This window comes from Lepeophtheirus salmonis, chromosome 1 (genome assembly GCF_016086655.4).
Source record: "Lepeophtheirus salmonis chromosome 1, UVic_Lsal_1.4, whole genome shotgun sequence".
NCBI lineage: Eukaryota > Metazoa > Arthropoda > Copepoda > Siphonostomatoida > Caligidae > Lepeophtheirus > Lepeophtheirus salmonis.
The window spans coordinates 45,028,804-45,055,708 of record NC_052131.2 but is presented as its reverse complement, the minus strand read 5'-3'; the positions used below and the strand labels follow the sequence as shown (position 1 = coordinate 45,055,708).

Here is a 26,905-nt window from a genome sequence, read left to right as displayed (position 1 = left end):
TACGCTTCCTCTGACATGAGAATAAGTGATTCACCCTTGGTCCACTCCAGATATTAGTATTATCATTCTAAGAGTGAAACAATGATAGAAAGAGGACTGCAATCAACCGTTGTCTCTATTCTTCTCTATTAATATTATAATAATAGTAATTATTGACTGATTTCAACCCTTTAGGGGAGGGGTAAAATGCATTCTCTAATTACCTCATTAATGTATGATCCCGAATATATGATGGGATCGAGAATTATAATTGATAAGTAAATGTTAATGTATGAATAAATATGACGTCATATCCACGTGATATTTGAAATAGTTTCACCACGATATTGATATTATTTTATGTGACTTATTTCTCTCTACTTGTGTGTTTATCAGATGTCGAGAATTAAACGAAAACATGGTCCTGGTGGAGGGATTCAAGGAGTTGATTCGACAAAATCTCGAAAGGAGCGTAGAAAAGATACACGTTCACTTAAAAAAAAATTGAAAGCAGATCGTTATCTCAGGTTGAAGGGAGCCAAAACTCCTTCAATCTCGGAACCCGAGCCACTTGTAGTTGAAAAAATCCCTGTTAAGAAAGATAATAAAGAGAAAAAGGCTAGAAAAGAGGCTGAGAAACAACGTAGAAGAAGGTTGAAGGAGGACAACGATTTGGAAGAAGCAAATATTAAGCAACTTAGTAAGAAATTAGGTCTAAACAAACGAAAATCCAAAAATCCTATTCCTAAAAGTTTCCTGGATGACGGACTCGATTTTCTGCTTAATGCTGTTGACTCTGAAAAAATGAATAATATGCTCCTCTCTGATGAGGAAAATGATTCTAAATTGGGGTATGAGAGTCACTCTGATTTTGACGATGCAGATTCTGAAGAAGTTGAAGATGAAGATCTCTCAGAAATTGAAGAAGATGAAGAGTTGAACGAAGAAATAACTCGAGAGGAGGAGGCAGATGAATTTGAGGAAGAAGTGTCTGGAGATGAGGATGTTGGGTTTAATGAAGATGAATCTGTAGATGAGCTTGTAGGCATTAGCGATTATGAGTCTGGAGATGAGGATGTGGCCTCTGATGGAGAGAAGGAAGTTAACTCAGATATGGAAGAGGACGGCAATTCATATATGGAGGAAGAAAATATATCTGATGAAGTGTGTGAAGACCACAAAGATTCTAATGAAGAAACTTCTCCCAAACTTTCTAAAGTTTGGGAGGACATTTATGGGCGCAAAAGAGATGCTGATGGCAATGTCTTATCCACTAAGTCATATGTTCCTCCAGCACTCCGTAACTCTACTGATGAGAGTATTAAAATGCGTCTCAAAAAGAAAATGAAAGGTCTTTTAAATCGACTTGCCGAGAGTAATATGCATAGTATCTGTACGGACATTGAGTCTATTTTTTCATCTAATTCTCGTAGAGATACTAATACTGCCCTCTCTGAATTGCTCTCAGATGCGTGTATATCTCATGTACTCACACCGGAACGGTTAATCATGGAACATGTACTTTTAGTTTCCACCCTGAGCGCCAATGTTGGAACCGAAGTGGGGGCACATTTTCTTCATCACATTGTTACAAAATTTGATACTTTGTACATAAACACGGATTTGTCAGATACAGAGTCAAAGGAATTGGATTGTTGCTTGCTTCTTATTGGCTATTTGTACGCATTTAAAGTCGTTGATAGTTCTTTAATATTTGAGTTAATTCAGAAACTAACCAAAAGCTTTCAGCCAAAGGACATAGAATTAATACTACAGGTTTTAAAAGCAGTGGGCTTTAATCTACGGAAGGATGACCCTATTCAGCTGAAATCTGTCATACTAGAGATACAGTTTGCTTCCTCCTCTTCTCAAATTCAGGACTCTCGTACTAAGTTCATGATAGAAGTCCTTATGGCAATTAAAAATAATAATGTCAAAAAGATACCAAATTACGATCCTGAACTTCAGCCACATTTGAAGAAAATAATGAAAAACTTCCTCCGACCTGGAACTTCAACCACTCCACTAAGTGTTCGACTAGAAGATTTATTAAAAGCTGATCAAAAGGGTCGATGGTGGATCGTGGGCTCTGCTTGGGCTGGTAATGAAAACAATAATAACGAGAGATTGCAACCTGATCCAGCTTCTAAGGAAAAACAATTTTCTTCTCATATCCTTAATTTGGCTCGTAAGATGCGTATGAATACACATTCTCGAAAAATGATCTTCTGTAGTGTCATGTCTGCTGAGGATTATTTAGATGCTTTTGAAAAACTCATGAAGGTGAAAAATATTCCAAATAAAGAAAGAGAGGTTGCATTTGTGTTGCAGGATTGTTGCCTCCAGGAAAAAGAATTTAATCCATTTTATTTCCAGGTGAGACTGATTCAATCTATATCATCTTCAATCTTACATATATTATTATTTTTATTAATAGGTTATGTCCAAATTATCATCCACCGATCGTAAATATAGGATGGCCTCTCAGTACTGTCTTTGGGATAAGATAAAAGAAATTGAGTCCCTTAGCTCGATACAAAGAAAAAATCTGGCAGAGTATTCATCCTCATTGATATTAAAATTCAGTCTTCCTCTCTCCGTTTTGAAAGTCGTTACCTTTGCAGATGTAAATAAACCAACGATTGCATACTTAAAAACAGTTTTAACTAAGATTTTAATGAGCAATAAAGAAATTGTAATGAAAGTGTTGAGCTCAGTCACAGGTCATACGAAACTTAAGGATTTCCGAGAAAGCATCACGATTTTCATGAAGCATTTTATGTTAAAATCTAAAGAAAACCCTTCTTTAGGCGATCGAATACGTCTTGCAGAGGATGTTCTTCGTTCAAAGGATCTTCGAACTTACTTTTAACTCAAATTATAATTATGATTATTTGCTTATGTATCCATCTAATATAAATATATATCTACTCGTGGGATTATTTTTTTATCTTTTAGGAAATTGATTTCTTTTGGTTATTATAATAATAACTTTTTATAATGGATGATACATTTTTCTGTTACAGATGTCCTTGGTACGAGAGGGATGGATAAGTCTGTATGGATTTGGCATAGGGAGTTCTATCCTTCTATTTCATCTTTTCTCAAGATCCAACTTTTTCTATTTGTACTTATTTATATGCGTATCTCATCTCCTTGGGAGTTGTTTTCTCATTCCAAAGTTCCTCTCCCTTCAATCCATTAATAGAGAAATATTTCAAATTGGAACTTTTCTAGGATGGGGCTGCTCTATCGGAATTATATCTCTATTAAATTATTCGTCCAATTTTGGAATGTACCTGATTTTTCTAACACTTTTCCATTACTCGGAATATATGGTGACTGCCATTTCAAATCCTAAGAATATTAGCATTGACTCCTATCTTATTAATCATGGAAAAGAATACGGGATTGCTTTATTTGCTAGTTGGCTCGAGTATTTTATCGAATATTATTTTTTCGGAAAGACCTTTAACTATTTATCCTGCCTGGGTGTGTTTCTTTGTTTAACTGGAGACATAACTCGAAAAGTAGCCATGCTTCAAGCGGGAGCAAGCTTTAATCATATTGTTCAGAACGATCGAAAAGGAGATCATACACTTATAACTACAGGCCTCTACTCCATAAGTCGACATCCAAGCTACGTTGGATGGTTTATTTGGTCCACAGGAACACAAATCATTTTAATGAATCCCATTTGTTTAATAGGATATATCATCGTCACGTGGTGCTTCTTTAATCAACGGATTTACTATGAAGAGTATACCCTATTGACCTTTTTTGGAGAGTCTTATGCTGAATATATGGACACTGTTCCCGTTGGCATCCCATTTATTCAAGGGTTCAGAACTAAGTAGATAATAATAAGCAAAATTTGTTTGTACCTAGTGTATGATAATTATAATTATTCTCTCTTTACATATAATTTTGTTCGGATTATGAATCCATCCTGATTTTTTATATGCTTTTAAGAAATTAAAATTATTCGCTTCTGTGCATTGGAATCAGGCTTAAAAAAGTGACCGCTTAATTTATAAATATGTGGTGAGTTAAAAAACAAACAATCTTGAACAAAAATCAAGAAAACCGTCATTACGTAGAATCAAATATTTTATAGATAGTCCAAATTGTATTCAAATTTCGGGATGAGTTGAGATACCCAAGAATGTTAACAGCTATAGTTAAGAACCTTGTTTATAAGAATGTTAATTTCACCCTGATTTGGTCTTTTGTCTACATAAAATCTATCCATTCTAATGTTTTCATTGTGAATTGCGAGGCTTAGTCAAAATAGTTTGTTGTTACAAATTGACAATAATTACTTGTCAAAGAGTACAAATGTAATCCAGATTCAATTTTGAAATCAAAATTATAGCTTGCTTTTGTGTTGACAGGCCATATACAATAACATACCTTATTATTATTCAATTAGTACTATAACATATAATTCATGTTTTGTTTGGTTTATTTTTTCCTCTCCACAAATTGTAATATTAACCTTTTGATATATGTATAAAAAAGTCAAATAAAATAGAAACTCTTATTCTAAGAATTATAATTATTATTTGTGGTCGCTAACTTTCTTTATAGATTAATGCGTAAATAATTGAGAGATTACAATTGTACTTATTCCTATATACATATTAGACTTTAAAAATGTATGTATAATATTATAAGGCACGATGTATCCATTAACAAAATCCCTGTTTTTTGATGCTCTTGAAATAGTTATTTCGTAATCGGCAATTTATGATTCATTCTTTGCTAACTTCCTAATGAGATTAATTATAGCGTTATGTTGACTCAAATTACTTAAATTGTTAACCTAGGTAGCGTTTGCTATACCGTAAAAGTCGCATAATTGAATTTATTTACTATACGGATTAGGAATGAACAAACTTTTTGTTAAAAAGTCCGCTACATTAAGGAAATGAAGTAGTTTTTAGAGGGAAAATTTATTCAGAAAAACACATTTAAAAAATTATATTGATGAACTTATATTTAACAGAGGTGGGGATTTGGACTCACAATCAATGTCTCGAAAGTCATTTCAATTTTTTCACTGGATATAAAGTATTCTTTAAAGTATATTTTGTTTTCTGAGGACTTAATATAAAATATTTAAGGACTTGGAATTGTGAGCAAAGACTTATAGTTGGACTTGAACTTGTAGATACATAATTTACCCCACCTTTGCTATTTAGTATCTATGAAAAAAAATAATAAGAAGACTTTAAAAAAGAAAATAATTGATTTCTTGAAATGGTATTACCAAATCAATAATAAGTAACAACACCTATGGTTTTTTGTCAACTGTGGATTTACTACTTTTTTTTACTACTCTGATCATAGTTCAAAGTCCATATTTCTGCTTTGAACGTTAATTGTTTTAACTAAAATTAGCTGGGTAATCTATGAACAATTCCTTACTACTAAATTAATAATATTTCCATAGTTGGAGATAAATAATTAATTGAACAACTAGTAACTTTTTTAAGCCCTTATTTCATTTTCTTTTTGGAAAATAAAATGTTGAGAGATCCAATATATAGTTTTATGTGTATTAATACATGAACTACTCTAATCCAGAATTAATATTAAATATATTTAAATGCAAAAACCTCGCCTAATTCACATTTACACCGCTTCATAAAAACTTTTTGGCAGTTTGACTACCTATGTCTATGACTATGAGCCTATAAATTATAATATCAAAGTATTATTGCCTGGATGTCGCTCAAAATTCTTAAGCTGGAGCGCGCTCATTGTTTTGAATAACGATCCATTGATTATACATATATTTGTAATTTCATCCATGAAGTTTTTAAGGCAAAAAATTGTCAAACTGAACAACTTGAGGATTTTAAAAACTCGTACCAAATATTATACTTATTATTATTCTTGGCGTTATAAGTATGCCATCCCCTACAATGAAAATTGTCTAAAATCATTCATTCCCTTCTAGAACAGGCATATTGTGTTAAAATTTCAATATTTACTATTTTATTTTGATTAGAAACCCCCGAACCCCCAATAATCAGAATCCATCACTGACAATCACCCTGGATTGATTTTACAACTCAATAACTGGTTATAGGGCGTTTTCATGTCAAACGTTACTTATTTTCTAATATACTGGTGTCTATCTTTGACGCGTGCTCAAACTGTACTGAGTGAAATAATTTTAAATTTTTTTAGTACGGAATCTTACTTTTCTTACACCATCTACCGTAAACAACACAACGCGAAATACACATTAATAAAGTCATCTATTGGAAAAATAATGGATTTCCTTTTACTAAACTTATTATATTATGTGTAATTGTATTTAACTCAGTTATGGGCTAAGAGGTTATTTCTTGTTGGTTAATTACTCTCTACCTATCGACTAACAAAGATATTAGATCCATGAAACCAGACTTATATCCAAGTAGGGCACTTCAAATTTTGGGGCAGTGCCGTGACTAGGATTTCTCTTTGGGGATTCACTAGCTACAGTTGATATTTTTATTTATTTATTTGCTAAGTTTATAAATATCAAGCTGAAGAAATTAGAATGTGGTCAACCCGTGCTGGAATACATTTGTAAGTTTTTGGGAGGAGGGCAAACTATAGCGTGGTGACGTCATCAGGAGTCTCCACAACTGTACTTTTTTTTTTTTTTGGGGGGGACATCGCTATTGGGTTTTTTTGTGAAAATTTGGACAAAAAGTATCAGGTTTTTTTTTTAAAGATACAAAAAACTTTTTTGAAAATTTTTTATGTTACATTTTGTTGAAAGAGAGACAATTTAAACAATTCAACTTGTTTTATTTTAGAGAAAAACGTATTTTTAGCAATCATTTGTGAAAATTGTTTTTCAATATAGTATGTTTCAAAGGAATATAAATGGAATGGTGGCCTATAATTAAGGTAGATAATTTATAAATATAATGTTTATTTTTGATGTTTATCTCCACATTCCCTTTTATTTTTTTAAATTATTATTTCATGATATTATGTATGTTTGTAAATAATAAAAGCCCATGAAAAAAAAAAAATATTATGTTAAATAATCTATTTTTTTAAGATGAAAAATAGAAAAGAAAAATTTGTTCAAAATTGTGACATTTTAAATTTTTCAAGCAAAGGAGATTTTTTTTACTTCGATGGTTTATGTAGAAGACGTTTGTAAACACTCTTATCTATCCTAGAAAAGTCTTGCTTCTTCTCATATATTTTTCTCCTACTCTGGAACATATGTTATATGAACAAAGTGACGTATATAATTTAAAAAACAAAACAAAAAACCATTAAAATGTGTTTTTTTACTGCGGGAGTTTAATATATAATATTATTATGCATGTTAAAAGTTATATAGAGTAAATTAGTAAGATAAAAAGGGGGAGTTTACGACTGGAGATTATTGTTATTTTATTCCTTCTATGATTAGTAATGACTAAGGAACATTATTCAAAGCTTTTGTTAATCCCTGATGTAAATATGTAGTTGCATAAAATATGACTTACCACTATGATAAAATAAAATAAACCGAAAATGACAATTTGAAGAATGTTTGGTAGCAAGGTTCTCTTTTTTTTAAATAAACAAAAATACAGTGTATTTTGCTCTTTACATCTACATAGGATAATTACTTCCCACCATTTAACCCCCGTGCAAGTATCCCCCTCCCTTTTACCCCCTAGCATTTCACTCCCCGAGCTATCTAAACCCTATACATCCCATCCTTTTTTTATTATAATTGAGAAGTAAAGTTACTAAATGATGGAGGCCCAAAGTCATAAATGAATGTTATGGTTATTTGGAGTGGTTGTTGGGCAATGCAACTTTCATGTTCGAATCAGAAATTAATTATGAGTTCTATAAATCATCCAAATTTTAATACTAAAATAAAAACATTTTTCAATTAAAATAGATATTTAACCTGATTTTTTATAGGTATGACATAAAAGCTTCAATAATTTCTTCTGTTAATATTTGCCTTCCATCAGTATTTGTAACTTTAAACATACTACAAGGCCGTTCAACGTCCACATTAGTAATTTGAGCAAATTTGAAGTTGGCGATATCTTCAGGAGTCATCATTTTGATTAAATATGCATACAATTTCTTTATATCTTCAAAATATATTCTCTAGTACATGGCAGCCTTGACCCATGACCCTAACGGGTTACAACAGGTTCCAGTAGGAGAGGTAAGTCAAGGTACCATTCCTTAAAAAGGACTGTTCTTCTGGGTGATTTTATAAAAATCTTCTTGGTTTTAGCAATTAGCTTATTGACTTTTGGAAAAAGCTTCACGATTTGCTCACAAATATTTTGTAATCCATGGGCCAAATAGGCGACATGATTTATATTTGGAAAAAGTTATTTAAGGATTTTTTCCAGCCTTCAGCATGTACGGAGCTCCATCCGTGAGTAGTAAGTGAAAATTTTCTGAATTGTAACCAGGAAGGACATTTCGAAGGATATCATTGACTAACTTTCACATATCTGAAGCTTTCGGTGCATTTTTCATAAAGTCATCTGTCACTAAATAAGGAGAATGATATGATTGGCTGTCTAGATTTCCCAAAAGGACATTGGCCACAAAGCGATCCTTGGTATCACTCGTTCCGTCAAGCCCCATCCAAATAGGCCTATCAGAGCATTCAGATTTTATCATTGACATCGTTTTGTCATAAATCTGTCCAACATAATTTTTTCTAAGAGTCGATGAGTCAGGGAGGTTGACACCAATATGCTTTCAAGAACATTATTCAAAACTTTATTATCCAGTCACCTTGCGTGAGATTAAGGAAATAAACACAAATTCTACTCCCAATATAGCAACTTTTAATGCTTTAATCACGACTAGTTTTTTTATTCACTTTCAACTGCAGTCGACATTTAGGCAAAATAAGTATCAATGACAGAGTATGAAATAACAAGAATTCAAAAGGATGGCCCTTGATTTATATAAATTAATAAAAATATCCAAATCCTACTTAATACCTCTTTAGAGTTCATAATACGTAGAGACAAGTGCTTTAAATCATACAAGATTCAACTTATGAAAGTTAATGACAACAACTGAAAGGAAAATCCACTATATTATTTCAAAAAGTGAGCCGTGAACAAGGTCATATAGGTGGGAATTACTCTGATGTCGATCAGTAGTGCTACTTCGAGTCTAACCCTTATAACTCCGGAAAAAATATTGAAAATAAATAAATAAAATAGATTAACTTTCGAGAAGACTTGAGAATATTTTTTGCCGTCCCTAGGCGACTGATTCTATTCTAAATATTTTTAGTTTGTAAAAAAATCAAATTATTAGAAAATAAATTTCGATTTTTTATTTTTATTTTTTTAGAAAATACATTTTATTTTTTAAAATGCATATGGGAAAGTAGAAAATATTGAATTCAATAACGACTTTCTAATTACCTTCACAAGGAATCTAATAAATTATTAAATTAAGAAAGGGACAACTAATTTTGAACTCGAGGAAGAATGATAATGACTAACCCTGACAATTAGAAGAATGTTTCTGAGGAGAGAAAGAATTATTCTCAAGACGTTTCATTAGATCATCTACAATCAGCTCTATTCTGTGTCAAAAAGGAGATGAATGTTTAATCAGGTTTGGAATATTATTGAATCTATTTAGGAGAGGAAGTTCACTACTCAGGAATTAAATAATAATGAAAACTGCTAAGGAAAAGAAAATTCATTCTTCAAATTACCAATTCCAAAATAACGGGTCAGCAAAAAATATAGCGGACTTTCATCATTAGTCATTATCATTGTTAGTGATAAAAGTCACATGTATTGTGGGGATTTTAACAAAAAGAAATCTAAAATCAACACGGACAACAGCCAAGGTAAAAAAAAATCCTCCTTCAGATTACAAATTAAAAAAAAAAAAAAAACGTTTCGTCTCAAAAATACAAACGATTTACATCATTGTATTAAAAAGAAGGATTCAATACCTTGACTGGGATTTGTATTTGGAGGCTCACAAGTAGAAAATTTTTAAACCTACTTTAATAACAAAATTATTTTTTAGATAATAATTTACAATATTAATTTTATTTATGTCATTTCTATATAAATTGTACGAAAAAAAAAAAAAAATCCTTTATGTTATAAAATATTTCAAAATTTAATCAACATAATTTCATTATTTGACAATAACCGCTGTCTTTTATACATAATATTTCAAATTTGACAGCAAACATTTAGTCAGGGGGATGAACAGTGTATGGATGTAAATCTTTCAACACGAAATCCATTGACGAACAAATCCTCACATTTTTAATATTGAAGAGTTTTTACCTCTAAAGCCCAATTAGTCTTATCGTTCAACTAATATAGATAAATTTAATTTTTGGACGCCTGTTATAAATTTAAGGATGGTTTATTCGAGAGGGGAGATAACTAGATATTAAATCCATAAAGTCCGTCATTAATAATACCACTTGTCTTTTAAAAAAATTAAAGAAACTTTAAGAACGTCTCAAAAGTTATATAAAGATTTAAAGAAAAGGAAAAAAATATAAAATATAAAACTAAAAGTGTCGAGCTACTGTCTGGATATCCTAGACCGGTTTGAAATATTTATAATCTTTGTTGGGTCGAACTAATTCGGTCCTCTAAAAATGTTTGGTCTCGCAAACAAAAATCAGTCTTAATCGGTTTCATTTAAAATTTGGTCCACTGTTGAGACCGAGGTCTAAAGCCAAATATCCCACAAAATAACTTAAGATCGAAGTGAGAAAAAATTGAGCTTGCACCGGGGCTCAACTACAATAGCAACGTTTATAAATAAAATATGACATTAATAGAGGGAACTTATTGGTAGATAATATTTACTATTTTGACCTTCAATCTTTAAATGCACCTCATGGATCAAAATTTATAGTTAATCTGATGCTTCAAATATGGAAGATGTTGTTTGAGGTTTTTAATAATTGAATTTAGTCACAATTATCTAATCAAAAGGATTTGACATATAGTAATTAAACCCTAATTCAAATAGTTAATCATTCCAAATTGTTCTTAGTTACAGTTACAAACACTTAGTATGTTTTTGTATTTGTCTCACACAAGTAAGAATATAATATGTGTATAGTTATTATATATAACAGTAATTTGATTATTTGACCCTAATTGAATTTTTCTAAATACTATTCAGCATAAATATGAGTACTATTTCACTTTTTTGGTTAAATATTGATAAAAAACAAAAACAAATAATAAACAGTCAAGAGAAAGATCGATAGAGGAGGATTTTTTATTTATAGCCGACGATAAATGATAATTGTGAAATATCGTCAGCTGGGACTCATTATAAACAACAGCATCATCTCTGACAACAGTTGCTTCCAAAGCAACAATTTATATTTAGGCTTAATAATTGCACGTATTTGAATTGTAGGTACATAGCAGGTTACTCACTTGGGATCCCGAAATCCCTTATTCTACAGAAAATCCCACATTTTATTATTTCATAAAATTAATTTAATTAAACGGTATATAATATTTATTGAAGAGATTTGACGCAGCATTGAGTTACAGTGATTATAGTGATGCATGAGTTACTTTTAGACCGCGGATCAGGTTGTGTATTACACAATTATATGTAGAATATCCAGCTCAACCCAAAATAATTCAAATTTATGTGATGAACAACATCACATATTATTGAATTATTATTCTTACTGGGTCGGATATATAGGATATATATACAGAATAAAATAAAAGCGGGACTCGCAAGATGGTAAGAAAAAAACCGTGCACAATTAATGATAATGGTCAAAATGAATAACAGGATAATTGTGAATATATGGATATGTAGTTTAAAATTTATAATTTCTATTGAAAGTATAAATGAAAATGCTTAAATTTTACAGTATTTATTATTTACTAATTGGATCCTGACATTTAAACTTTTATTCCCCGGGATCCCACTCAATGACAATTTCCCGTAAAATGAGACACCCCTAGGATATACTACTTTGTTTTTTCAATCAAATAAACTGGTTAATGAAATTAATGTGTTCATGCTAAAATTGAACATGTATGAAACACCGTTAAAAAAAAACGACTTGATTGCGTCATGTATTTTGCACTTTACATCATTCATATAATATGTAATATTATATTACATGGATGTTCTTAAGAAAACATTTAAGACTCATAAAAAATCATGGGAAAAAAGCCAATGAGGGCCAAGGTGTAGTTCAATTTTGATAATAAAATAAAGAGGAAACGAGTCGAGGTTTTAAAGTACTCATGATTTATACATGTGTAATTGGAGTTGGTAAATATATAACATAAAATGCGTGCAATTGTTTCCCCTCTAGTTTGCGACTTTTTATTTTCCAACAGCTGTTATCACTGGAAGAGGGGGCATCTAAGTATAAAGTATTTTTTTGTTAATAAACAACTTTTTTTTTTTTTTTTGTTGGATTTGTTAAGGAGTTATAAATGGACTCGGAGTAAAATTGAATGTTAACACTGGAGTCATTGCTGTCTATATTATTGATAGATACGAAGTGGGTTTTGTGTTTATTTCCTTAATCTACTAGCTGCTCATAGCTAATTTAATGAAACGTCATGGTAGCTAAGCTGCTATCCTCTCAAACAATTTTCAAATTGTCAGGTTTATCATGTCGTTTTTTTATAAACATATGATTTAAAACTTACTTTTGAATTAAATGTATATGAGAATAACCAATCAATAACATTAGAATCGGATAGAAGCATTGCTCAACATTGAAATGTATCAAGGAGCTTATGGATTGATTCCTTATACAGATTTACAGCAATGTACCGAAGTTGAAATATAAGACTGTTTAAATCCGGATTACCAGAGGTATAAACAATAAATTAACATTTATTGCTTTTGCATGTCGGATTTCATTAATAAAATCATCTAGAAAAACAAAAAAAACTCTATTATCGGAGGGCCGTAACCAACAGGGCCAGGTCTCCCTATTTTTTTTATTTTTTTTTCATCACTAGTACTATTATTTATCAGTCCTATTAATGCTAAGTCATCCAATCTGGTCTCTTCTATAATAACAAACGCCAATCAATTTTACTGTGAACGGGGATTAGGGTAAATATAAATTTGTAGTCTCTTTCCTTTGTTCAAATTTCAATTTCAATTCCATTTTTTTTTAAAGAAAATTTATTAAATATACTCTGTGTGGACCCTTGTTCTTTTTTATAATTATGTGTAAAAGAAATGACCGCAAATCATCCCTGATTAGAGCACTGTATAATGAAACCTGGACTTGATCTAACCCGGACTAAACCATGTAGGTTTTGTTGTAGTATAACCAGTAAACCTAGATGATTTGAAAATCCGAATTACATAATGTGGGAATTAGGTATTCCTTAATTAACGACGTGGTGTTACATTGCTAACACAAAAATATACATTATATTTTGATGGCAGCTGCAGATGTTTCTGCTTCTTTAATCCTAATGGGTTTTCTTAACATTGATTGGTTGGATTGAAATTAGTTCCTTTATAGCTGTTAACAACTATTGAATAACAATTCCATAGTCTGGAAGAATTGGCAAGCAACCAACTGATATTGGGCCTTTACCGTCTTTTTTTCAGAGGGGAGTTGCATGATATAATAAAAGAACACGTGTTGATTGCACGATATTTACGAATATACTATGTTTAATAATTAACAAATAGTTATAACTAAGTAACTTATAGGTAATGTCTTAAGGTGAAACATTGAGCTATGCTGAGAGAATGTGCACACTACAACAACAATGAATAATATTCAGTCAAAGAGATTAGCTCCGTTTCATTATTTATTACTTTTGTAGAGTTAGTTACCTACCTTTCTTTTTGGATATAACATCATATACATATGTCTATGTATAAGGTAATATATATATATGTGTGTGGGCGTTGGATAGGGTAGATTGCATGATTGCTTGACGTGTGTGTGTTTGTACAAACTTATGGGGATGTCCCTCTATATTAGCTAACAATAAATCATCCACAATTTTTCATTTGATAAATCAAATTTTTCTGCGAGAATTAATCAATTAAATATACATTTTTATTATATAAATATACTAGTAGAGGATGCAACACAATAATACAACTCCCTGAATCATAATATTATTTAATAACAAATAACATGTACGTATGAATGATGAATATATCTCATATAGAGGTTCCTGTCAAATTCTTTTGAGCAATCACCATTTTGTAAACAACAAGCTAGAGACGATTACACCACCTTGCAGATAATGTATATATATATTTTAGCTTGACCCATGCTTTATTGTGGGAAATTCTACATTGCAGAACAAGAGCTAATTTGAATCCAAACTATCAGAGTTTTTCATACACCTGATAAGGCCAAAAAACGGAGAAATATATACATTTAACTACAAAATATAGTGTACATTTTTATTTTCATGGAGCAATAATATCCTGAAACCCTAGGCTAAGGACTTGTACTTGAAATGAAAAGACTCACGACTTGAATAGGACTCAAAATAAAAAGGGTCATACTTGGCTCAAGGGTTAACAATAATTGCTGATAACTAGTACAGCTTATATCTCATCAAACTCAATTTTATACTCGACTTAGAGGACTTGGAGTGAAAGACTTGAGACTCAGCTTGAGTTCGAGCTCAAAAACAAAAATTGACTAAGAATTGTAAAAAAAAACCCGATAATTCAAAGGTAAGTAGAATCTTATTTTAAAAAAAAATAATGTGAAAAATGGGGCTTTTAAGACTAGCAAGTAGCAACAGTACTCAGGTCACCGCCCTTTTTATGTCTTTGTCGTTAATGCTATTTATATATTATGTATATAGTAATCCCTTGGCATACGATTTTAATTAGTTCAGGAACCGAGTTCGTTATACAAAGCAATTTATCCCATAATGAATAACCAGAGTAGGGCTGTACTCATGTATCTATACAATCAAACTATTATACAATCCAACCGAAAAAAAAATGGTACGGACTAAGGTGAAATTATGTCCGTATCAAATCTATAAATATTGCATTTTATCTATCAAATTGTAATCTTTATATCTCTATTAGTTGAATCCCTCAAAACCTCCAATAATAAAAAGTAGAAATGGGTCATAAGTTTTTTAGAGTATATGATTTTTATTTAGTAAAACTAGTCCAGTATCTCCACAACCCGATTTGACTAAGTACACATCACTGTTAAAAAGAAAGGTGAACCTATTGTCTCAAAAAATGATACGGAAGTCCAGATATACGCGATACTATGGGGACAAAAAATATACGGAGGTACGGAAACAAAGTTGTCCGCAGGGGTTGACTAGAGGGGCTGAAGCCCTCCCCCCACACAAAAAAAAAAGGAATTTTTGTTTTTACTACAATATTTTTTCCTCATTCTGGTAAATTATGCAGGAAGGCAAAAAAATTTAATACTTGAGATTTTTACTAACTTTAATATTTGAAATTTTTTCTACAAAAATTTAATTTTTTTACTAACTTTAATATTTGAAATTTTTTCTACAAAATTTCATACTTGAGATTTTTTTACTAATTTTAATATTTGAAATATTTTCTAATTTTCTGTGAATAGCTTTAGACTTTTGAATTTTTTTTCAAAAAATTTAATATTTGAATTTTTTTCCCCAAAAATTAAATTTTCTTCATATAGCTATGGATTTTTTGAATTTTTTTTTTCCCAAAAATGGAATATTTGAAAAAAGAAAAAAATTTTAAGTTTTTAATATTTAAAAAAATATCCAATAACTAAGGCCCCTTCCAAAATATAATCCTGCGGAGGCCCCTGGAATACGGAACCACGCAAAATCATGGTACAGAGGTACGGATATATAATATAAAATAATGGTACCCTCCGCAGCTCTGGAAATAACTAATCCCGTCGTCAACTCCCGACCAGCCCGGAATAAGGAACTGGTATGTTTCATAAGGAATCCAGCTCGTATCTAAAAAAAAAAAGAAGATCTACGTTGGGTACCCGTATCTCAGGGTTTTTACTGTTCATAAAGAATAACCATTCGTATCTATCTAACCATTTAGAGGTGTATTAGTTATTTATTTATCTGATTGTTAGGTGTAGCATTGCGTAATTTCTACATAATATGGAATCAAATGCTTTTTGATATCATCATCCCCATTGAGACATAAACTTTTTTAATAATGATTATTATAATTAAATAAGATTTGAAGAGAGAGATAAAATGTTGTCTTCTCAGCAATTGAAACATACATTTATTTTTTAAATGTATGTTCTAATAACATTGAAGGAGTGATAGGGTGGAAGATCAGCTGACACGACTATTTCATTCCTCTAGACTTCATGTAATGGTCTTTTTTAATAACCATATGTACAAATTGTATACAATCATTAAATTCATTAACATTAGACTGTTTATGGTTTTAGGGTTAGTAAAGTTAGATATGTATCTCTACATAAAGACCTTTTCTACTGGCAAATATCAACAAACTGACTTCCCCAAAGTTACAGGCATCTAAAGCCATTTAATTTGAAATTTTGATCATTTTATGTTGTTTGTACCACTGTGCCAAATATTAGTTAAAAATTGTACTTTTAATATATGGGTACAAGAGACGTCAAAAGGGTCAATTTCGACACTAAAAACCTGAATAAAAAAGTGATTTGGAAGGTCAATAACTTTTCCAAAGAAAGTTTTTTGAATCTCCTGAATAGTAGTGTAGGTGTGTGATTGGGTACAAAGAAGAGGGACAGTCTAATAATTATAGTATTTGCTCTGTTAAAAAACAAGAAACATACAAAATATATTTCTTATTCTTGACTAACAATTTAGCAAAACAGAACATCGTATGTAGATGTAATCATATTAAATGTACAATTCAGGGATGAAAAAATTGATAATTCTTTTATTTAATCAGAAATGTCACTTATATTATACATGTACATCCTGAAAAAAAAAAGTATATACATAAAAAAAAGTACACAAAGAAAATAATTATAGTATGATGATTAATTGACATGCCTCCCTCACTTCTCGAATATATTGAGAGTACGACAAAATTACTCAGATTTCCCCAGATAGTCATTATTAGTTCCTATGTATTGACTTTAAGATCCCACGTGATCCGTTTAAATCCTATGATTAAAAATAGTAGTCATTGAAATTTATTGGTATCACGCACATAAACACGTTAACACGGTGCTATTTCGGCCAAAGATAAAAATTTAATTTTGAAATTTTTTTCCCATAAGATTTAATTATTATAATTTTTTTTTCTGAATAGCTGTGGATTATAAAAAAATATTTTGAAATTTTTTTATATTTGAAATGTCATTTTTGAAACTTTTTCCCCCAAAAAATTTAATTTTTTGTGAATAACTGTAAATTTTTGAAATTTTTTGTGAATAAATATGAATTTTTAAATTATTTTTATTCAAAAAATTCCAAAAAACAAGCCCCCTAAACATATATAATTCTGCGGACGCCCCTGAGGGACTTACACTTGTAATCCTAAACAAATCCTTATTATTACTCCTTAGCATTCATAATAGTTGATAACAACATACAGTAGTGGCTACACTTTAGATATCAGCAATTCCTATATAATATATATATTTTTGTCAATTGTGAATTTTCTACTACTCTTTCTGTACATATATCAGTCGTCTGAACACTGATTGAATCATTCCAAATATTTCAATTTTAAATGGGAATATCTGAAATTATCAAAAAGTTGGAGAGAATAACAGATTGGTTTACTATCAATTGATTTTAGGCTTTTTATTTACATTTTTTAGAAAATATGTCTATTAAAATATGTCAATATTACTATCAACTAAAATGACAATGCATTCTTTTTTTTTACCTAGAAAGGGAGAATTTTTAAGAGTAGAAGATTTAAGAAATTAAAGGAGTAATTGAATAATTTAAAAAAATTGTGTAATGAATTTCTTAATGAATCAAAAAATCTTTGAGGGTTGATCTATTTATTTGATGTTATCAGAATAATAATTAATAAATTAATTTTATTTCCTTAAGAAATTCATTATACGATTGTTTTAATTCAATCCTCCACTTTCATTTCTATTCTACTAATAGAAAAATAGCCTTTAGTTGGTCAAAAAAAAAAAAAAAAGGAAAGGAAAAACAGAGTCCATATTTAATGTCAAATTAATGTCACTGAGAAAAGTTTATTTACATTAGGATCCACAATCTGACACGACCTTTGATCAAAAACAGGACGGAGTGTCAAACTTTAGTATTGATAAAGTGTATATCTAGAGTTGCAAAAATATGATCTTAGTGCAATAGTTGTAATTTTTTCAAAAAAAATTAATATTTGTAATTAAATTTAATTCTTTCAAAAAATTTATATTTGAAATATTATTTTGGAATTTTTTTTTCAAAAAAGATCAGCTTTTGGCTTGTTTTTGTGGTATTGTGCCTCTGTTCAGAGAAAGTTTATTAATATTTTGTCCCATCGCTTTGGACGTTTTTGGTTAATATTAATACAGCTTTTCTATCGGATACTTTTGTGGGATCAAGAGTAAGTGCATGTTTAGGAGTCATTATCAAAAAAATTTGTCTTCCTCTCTGTTTTGCCTGTTTTTCGTTTTCTTCATCAACATAATTATTCTCTTTATAGTTGACTGATTGAGAGTTGTTCAGGGGGCTAGTTAAGGATGGATATTGCCTTAATTTATTTAGCCTGTCCACAGTTATGTCATTTCTGTCGACTGCTCTTTGTTCCTTAACAGAAAGATTTCTATCAATACCAGCAATAGTTCCCATCCTTCATTTTTCTCGCTGTTCTAACAAGAAAATTTTATCATCTTCGAATACGGAGTTTCTATTAAGATCATCAGCATGAGATATATCAAAAAGATTTTCGAGGGAGGAAACAAAGGGATCTTCTTTATTGAGTGGAGTTTTTGATGTACATTATTTGTTCTTTTTCAATAGTCTCCATTGTTGAAAGATCCGTTCAAGTTTGCTTTGACTGTCTTGATGATGTTTAAATGGAATCATGGCTCTGTCCCCAAAAAAAGCTATTTTCGGGATGAAATATTTGACGTATGACCAATTGTCTTTTGCAAATCGATGTGATTATGTAAAAATAGTGCAAGAGTCATTCGCAGAGAAGTTAATTTGATTGCCAGTCAAGTCAGTAAAAATATCGTCAATTAAATATGACTTTGTTTCGGATCTAGTGTTTTTAGCAATTGCTTAAGTTTTAAAATGCAAAAACTAAAAATATACTTAACAGTTTAGGACAAAAAGAGAGATTGAAAATTCTTTTTTTCAAGTACTTTACTTGCTATATTCTAGACAAATTGCAGATGGAAGAATATATAAGTGTGTTGTATACGTGTGTTTTTAACATTACAAGATTAACTCTACAAATGCATAAAAACAATCCTTGTTTTGAAAAATGGATCGACAAACGTCATGAAAAATTTGTAATAAATAGCAATGCTCAGAAATGTTATCTCAGTCTAAAATAAAATAAGGCTCAATTACATTATATATATAGATTAAAATTAGAATATGAATACTTTTTGTATCAAGGAAAGGCCAAAAAGGTCAATGTCTTCACAATGAATATTTCTTAATACTTCAATTACGATTTATTAAATAGATATTTAGCTTATAAAATATCTTTATTCGAAAAAATGTCGGTAAAAGGTCGAAAAAAAGGTTACATTTATCCTAAAATAACCTGTTCTATCTATTTCAAGTAATAAATTCACCATCTCTAATAATTTGGGACACATAAATTGTAAATATGAAGATAATTTCTTTTACGATCCGACAGATGGACATAAGCAAAATATGTAATTTTGGGCAATTTTGTCCAAATAGCATCAACCGCTAGTAAAAAATAATAAAATATTTTTGATTCCTAATTGATTAAACTAAATTTCTTGTTTTTCAAGATTTGTTGTATCACCAAGGACTTATTTGATATTCAGGTCAAAACACTCTTTTTAGACACAAATCCTAAAATTTCAAAACTTTAGAGCCGTTGAGCTACCTCTAAATATTTTTCAAAACCATTGAAAATTTATATACGATATCTTTAGCCTAAAAGGAAAAATTTACGACCCTCATAGCTTAACATTTCTCAAATTTAAAAAATAAGCTCCATGTTTACATACAACAAGATCATATTTTTCTACAACTCTACGTATATCCCTATATTATATTATGAAATTATTTCCAAAAGCAATCAAATCCCTTAATATATATAATAAGATATAATTACATCCAGTTGAATTAGCAGGAAATATGTTTTTCCTTCCCAGGTTCTTATTCCTTCAGTTTCTTCTTTCATACGGTATTTTTCTCATTGGTACTCTTTAAAAGAAACCTTTTAAGACATACATACAATAAAAAGTAATATTATATAGGATCTATAAACATTCTTTACTGAGAAAAAAGATTATTTTTAGTTTTTTAAAGAGGATGGGGGAGCATATTTAATATATTTAATGAGCAAATTACATTTTATCAGCTGTCAATATTTCTGCTTCTTTTCTTCTAATCAGTGATCTTAACGTTGATTGGTTGAATTAGAAATAATTCTTTTTAAGAAGTTAAGAACACTTCTTAAAAATTCATTAGGGAATAATAGTTCCAGAGGTGGGAGGAAATGGCTAACTTCCAAATGATGTATGATATCTTTTTGGATTGGAGGTTGCGTGATGCCATACAGATTAATACGTGCTACTGGTACGTAATAAAATGTTTTCACAGATTGCATAGTAAATTAGTGTTGTGTCAACTTAAATAGAGTCGAACCGAGTAGTGTCGTTCAGGATCGACTCGAGTCAACAAATAAAAGAAAGGGAAAAAGAAGGATACAAAATTAAGTAGCTACACAAACTCACCAGTGGCGGTTTTTTTGTTTCAAAAGGGTGAATAAAAGGCCCGCATTTTAACTTCGAAAAAAATGTATATATATATTGAAAAGAAAAAGATTCATTAAATATAAATTCTAAGGGGTGACAAATTTAAAGACCGCCTGAAATTTATTTCCTAAAAAAATATAAGATCCGAAATTCCAGTAACAAATAGCACTGACAAAAAAAAAAACCATTTGTAAATCTGTCGCATAGAGGCGTTAAAGTTTACACATGGCCTCCCCTGTGAAAATTGTGCCACTCCGCCATTTACTGAACATTTAATAATTTTTTACTAAACATATATTGATCATTATTATGTACAATAACCAGTTCAAAATGATCCATAAGACAATTTTTGTACACAAGTAATTTTCAGCAAAAATTAAATTATAAAAAATGGGTTTTTTTTTCTTTTTCTAATGTTGAGGTAAAGCCAAGAAATTCAAGACTGGAAAATCTCAATTAGAGTTATTTTTCCCAAGTTAAAATTGAAAACGGGTCATTTTGACACATAAAAAGGTTTTAAAAAAATAGAAGACATCGATTTGAGGGTTAAAAAAACATTGGAATTTGAATTAAATCAAACTCACAGGTAACTAGTGAAGAAGCCTATGAAATCGATCCTATTTTTTTTTTTTTCGACTTATTTTTAATACAATTCAAAGTTAAGGATTTAAATTATGAAGAAGAGAAATAAATACCCAAGAGGGAAAGATTTTTTGACTCTTATCTCACTAACATACCAATTTACTCAGTATTCTTTGCGTCAGCAGTCGAGTTGTCTATTATTTATTTTACTTATTATTAGTGTTCAGAACGTTGATTGGTTGAACTCAAATTGACTCTTGTTAAACGGTGAGCTATATAATATTATAAAAATTATAATATAGAGATGACAAGCCGTTTGAAATAGTAATTAAACAAAAAACAAGAACCTAAATTATATACACCCCCTCACGCAAAATAGCACAACAATAACTTGGGATGGGATTATGGTAGCTCAAAGAGGATACAACTATAATTTTCCTCTACAAAAATTTCATTCCCAACAATGAGAAAAAAGGGGAACTCAGCGTACTAAACAATTTTAAAACTATCAAAATTGAAAGTGATAGTTCTTTTTCCTTTCATATATTGCTTGTCATCTCTTCCCTTAGAGACTCTGTATTCCGTACTATTAATAATAATTCCACAGTTGTGGAGAAATAATTTATAATCATATTACCAGCTTATTTTAGGTTTTTTTTTGTCTACTCTTCTTCAAGAAGGGTATATGTTGAGAGAGTGCACACAAATCACATCGTGCTGGAAAATAAACCATGGTCCTTAATCAAAACCAACCATTGCCATTAGCATGCAATAAACATGTATATAGAGCCTAATATTACATATTGAACATTCAATCCAATGAAGATTCGTTCACGTAGTACCCACCAAAGTACAAAAAATCTACCTCGACAATAGGTAATGAATGAACAAAAAGGGACTATAACCAAATTAAGGACACGTACTCATTAATTACGAACTGATACTTGTTAGCCATATTTGTGTGTGTGTTGGAGTCCTTGGCATTCTCAATTTATCTCTGTCTTTCGTTCACACTTGTACTGTTGGTATAAATATTATGATATATTTTATAATTCATTTTCTTCCTTCCACAAAGTATATATATTATTAGTTATTACTCCTCCCTCCGTGTCTTGGCCTCATGCATCCGGGATCAATCAAGTAAGACCAGGAGTGGGGTGCTTACTACTTACATACATACAATTCTGAAAGAATGTTCTTATTACTAACAGTTCCTTACAAAATCTCTGTACATTAGGGACGTCTACAAGGGAAGACTGGAGGGTCTGCAGCCCCCCCCCCACAATAAAAAAAAAAAATTAGGAATTCTTTATTCTACTAGAATATGTAATAATATGAAAATTAATGAAATTTTTCTAATTTTTTTCCAAGAAAATTAATTGTCTATAATAGCTATGGATTTTTGTATTTTTCTCCGAAAAATTTAATATTTGAAATTTTTTTGTAAAAAGAATTATATATGATTTTTTTTTTTAAAGTTTTATAATATAAGTTATATATAAATTTTAGAAATTTTTTATACAAAAAATTTCAGTTTTTTCTAAACAGATCTGGATTTTTGAAATTTTGTTCAAAAAAATTCAATTTTTTTTAATAGCTATGGATTTTTGAAATTTTGTCCAATAAATCTTATATTTGGAATTTTTTTCCAAAAAATTTAATATTTGAAATTTAATGTTAATTTTTTTCCAAAAAATTTAACTTGGTGTGAATAGCAGTGGATTTTTCAAAAAAAAAGTTCAGAAAAATTTTAACCCCCCAAAAAAAAAAAACCCCCCTCAAAAAAATGTATATATATATATATTCAAGATTCGGAAGCAAAACTTGGACTGTTAATAAATGCTAATTATGTAATTAACCTAGAAAGGTTTTTGTGATTTCCCATGAATATTCCGAATCTCCTGTCCTTTTTGCACAATTAATCAATAATAAATGTTTCTCAAATCTTTCATCATAAGTGAGCAAGAAGGATAAAGGCAGAGGATCTCAGACCTCATGGATGCCAAAATCGAAGTGGCAGAGATTATGGACATTGTGAAGTGCTCCAGGATCCTCATTTTCAAGGTGGATAAGATGAAAAAGGATGGAAAATACCTCTCAAGGAAAGAAGGAAATGGGGGACACAACTTGAAAAGGGATTCTGAGATTCTGGGGGACCTGAAGAAGAAAAAGTGCATGAATCGCCTCTCTAACGAGTTACCATGGACGAGGGGACAATCAGGAGGACTGTGAAGGAGGACTTGGGGTTGTTCTCTTACATAAGGATACCACGCCATCTGTTGACGGATACTCTAAAGGAAAGGAGACTGTAGAGGTGTAAGAAAGTTCGTGCGAAGATCAAGGAAAATGTATCCACAATAAATAAAAATTCTGACGAGAAGATTTTCACCGTGTACCAGGTCTACAACCGTTGGAACGACTGTTGGGTTGGGGGATCACCAGGGGAGGTCAAGGGGGTGTTCCGTACAAAATATCCTGCCCAAACAATGGTCCTGGGGATCGTGGCGTCCGACGGCAACAAGATACCTCCATGTTTTTTTAATTCTGGGGGGAAAATCGTACAGGAGACCTATAACAAAGTGCTGATGTTCACCATACTTTCAGGGCTCAAGGGCACTTAACTAGAGTACACCCTAACACACATTGGCCAAATACCAGAAGTTCTGCGCCAACAATATGGCTGATTTTTGGCCAAAGGACATGTGGCCATCATTTTTGCCGGATTTGAGCCCGTTAGACTTTCTGTGTGGGGTACTTTGGAGAGGGAGACTAACTGGACATCTCAACCGAACGTGGACTCCCTGAAGGCCGCCATTGTGAAGGAGTGGAACAACATGTCCGAGAAGTGCATCATCAACTCCTGCAAGGCTTTCTGCCGCCATGTGGAGGCTGTGATTCCTGCTGGGGGTTAACATATTAAGTGAACATGTTCGAAAAGGCCGTGTCTCAAAATTTCAAAATTATTTTTCAAAAAATAAAGCTATTGACATTTTTCTAAAATCAGTCATTCAGTCCACGTTTTGCTTCCGAACCCTGTATATATATATATAATCCTGCGGACGCCCCTGTACATACATAGATACATAATAAACCATATTATGTAGTAAAAAATTAATAATTGATAATAAAATAGTTGGTAGGTATATTTCGTAGATCCCTTCTTCTCCTAGGTAAAATAAAAAGACATATTAGTACTTATTATTAGACATACTACCATCAATACTATTTTTGGAAAATGAAACGCTCCTTAAGAAAGAGCCCTCGTTAGTTGGCGAGCGATTCGAATATTGTGTTAATTTTTTCCTGAATAAATGTCAGTCTTTTACTGGAAGTGTTTGACTCGTAAGGGTGACTACTTGTCTTTATATCCCAAAATCATATAAAAGAAATTTCATCCCTCTAACATTAACCATAGAGCGAATCACATTCAGAACTCACTAAGGATAAAAACAACGTCATGGTTGACACAGGTTATGAAGGTAAGGCTCTTTTCTTTCTTTATTCTCCTCTTCCGTGGATCTTTTCACTCTCATGGATAGTTGTGGGTTGAATCCCACGCGTCAACCCATTATTGATATGATATTATTATGTGATTTGTTAGAATCACAACTCCACAGACCTCAAAAGCAAAACAAAAATGAAATTTCATTGGTTATTATAATAATCATTTTAAGTCGATGGTCTCACGTATATTCTCTAGTCACGGAATACGATTTTGCTCATCGTCCTTGAGCCATGAAAAAGATCCCAGAGGGAGATATTATAGACTATAATATATCCTCCCTCCCTATTTGTCCTATTATTTATAGAATAAATATTGTGATGTAATCTTGATGATGACATTGGATCAAGCTCTAGCACGGTCATGAATAAAGATTCCAAATTGAACATTACCCAGCCCAATATATCCCTTCCTCTCTTTTGCGCATGGATCGGCGGTGATATGCATGATGTAAAATATATCCATGACTCTATTAGTAGTAATGGTTGAAACAATTGTGCTTCATCATTAATTTTCTATGTTCTGCTAGCTTAACACAAAAACAATCTATGTATTTAAAAAATTAAGAAAAAGTGAAAATCCCAATTTGATTCTTCACTTTGACCGGCCCAATATTTGATAGATATTTTATTAATACTGGCCTTTACATTCAAAATTATCTGATGAGTAAAGATACCTAGAAATGCTTGTTATGAGAGTCTAGACTCCTGAGCTTTAATTTGGCTGAGATATTTCAAAATAGAATATATAAATTTTTTTCTTTTAATGGGATTGTGAATTTTTGCTATCCTTCAGTACAATTAGCAACGCCTACGAAATAAGTTATCAAAAGTTATATAAAAAAAGATTATTAATTAGTTAACAAATGTAACATAATAAGTAATTTAGACTCACCTTAGCTTTAAGAAAATTCTTTTTGCTTGCTTTTGTACTGGTAAACTACATTGTATCTTTCATAGAAGCTCTTTTGAAGGAGTAATTGGTGTTTAATTAAAGATGATCTTTTTAGTTCTTAGGGGTATTTGTCTACCTTTTTAACAAAAATAAACATTTGCCATAAATTAATGGTAGTAGAAGATGGAATAAAATAATTCATTAATCAATAACGCTCAAGGTGTGGTTTTCAAGTCCCTGACCTAGAAAATTATAATTGTAGGTATATTCATCTATCTGAATCAATATATAATTAATTATTTATCAAGAAGCGTTGAGAATGTTTCCCTACTTTTAAATATACATATATGTATGATTGGGATTTCTCTTTACGTCACGGCGTGAAATCAAGTCTTAATATAAAAATGTACACTATATTTTTGCGTCAATTTGTATACCTCTCTTGCTCCTTAGTAGTAGTAGTAGTAGTAGTATTGTTCTGTACAACGTTGATTGCTGAAACTAAATTCTGCTCCAGTATTAATCTGTGAACAATTATCTGCTACTAAATACAATCAAATAGTTCAATTGAAGAATTTTGGGGGACTACCAGCGGGACATGAGCTTTGTGTTCTTATTACTATTAGTAGTTTGTTTACATACACGAGTATAGTGTCGTCACCTTGCGTTTATTATTGCTTATTAATAGTTTGTTTACTTATTTGTTTGTTACGACAGCTAAGTATATCTGTGCCATCTTTCGAATATCGATGTTTTTTTAGTTTGCTCATGACATATTGATTTGTGGCATATTCTCTTTTTTATAAAATGTGGATCGTAATATGTTGTAAAAAAAATCCAGCATGGTGTTACCCTAGTTTTAGTAGTTCAGAATATATTTTCACTTCATTTATACATCCTTTTTATTGGTGGGGGAGTTTAAGGCCTCAGGTACTCTTCATTTGTTACGACACTGTCCCGATATATGAACAACACTGTACCCGTCATGGTGTTAGCCCACTTATATAAAATTAACATTATTTTTTATTGTCAGCTGTCAA

The 26,905-nt window shown here is 30.8% G+C and overlaps 3 protein-coding genes across 4 annotated transcripts in view; all 3 read left to right on the top strand.

Moving 5' to 3' along the window:
• Positions 1-375: 375 nt before the first annotated feature.
• LOC121131768 (nucleolar MIF4G domain-containing protein 1 homolog) lies at positions 376-3,006 on the top strand. Its single transcript, XM_040727141.2, has 2 exons — positions 376-2,355; positions 2,417-3,006. The coding sequence occupies exons 1-2, from the start codon at positions 376-378 to the stop codon at positions 2,849-2,851; spliced, it is 2,415 nt and encodes an 804-aa protein (XP_040583075.1). The 3' UTR covers positions 2,852-3,006.
• Positions 3,006-4,522, top strand: Icmt (isoprenylcysteine carboxylmethyltransferase ste14). Its single transcript, XM_071894025.1, has one exon. It carries the CDS (start codon positions 3,006-3,008, stop codon positions 3,834-3,836), a length of 831 nt encoding a protein of 276 aa, XP_071750126.1. The 3' UTR covers positions 3,837-4,522.
• Positions 4,523-24,667: 20,145 nt separating this feature from the next.
• Evi5 (ecotropic viral integration site 5) overlaps positions 24,668-26,905 on the top strand; it is a 32,510-nt gene continuing 30,272 nt past the window's right edge. For both annotated transcript variants that reach the window (XR_011784286.1, XM_040727136.2), the window contains exon 1: positions 24,668-24,948. The gene's annotated coding sequence lies outside the window, so the exon portion shown is untranslated. The remainder of the gene's footprint in view (positions 24,949-26,905) is intronic.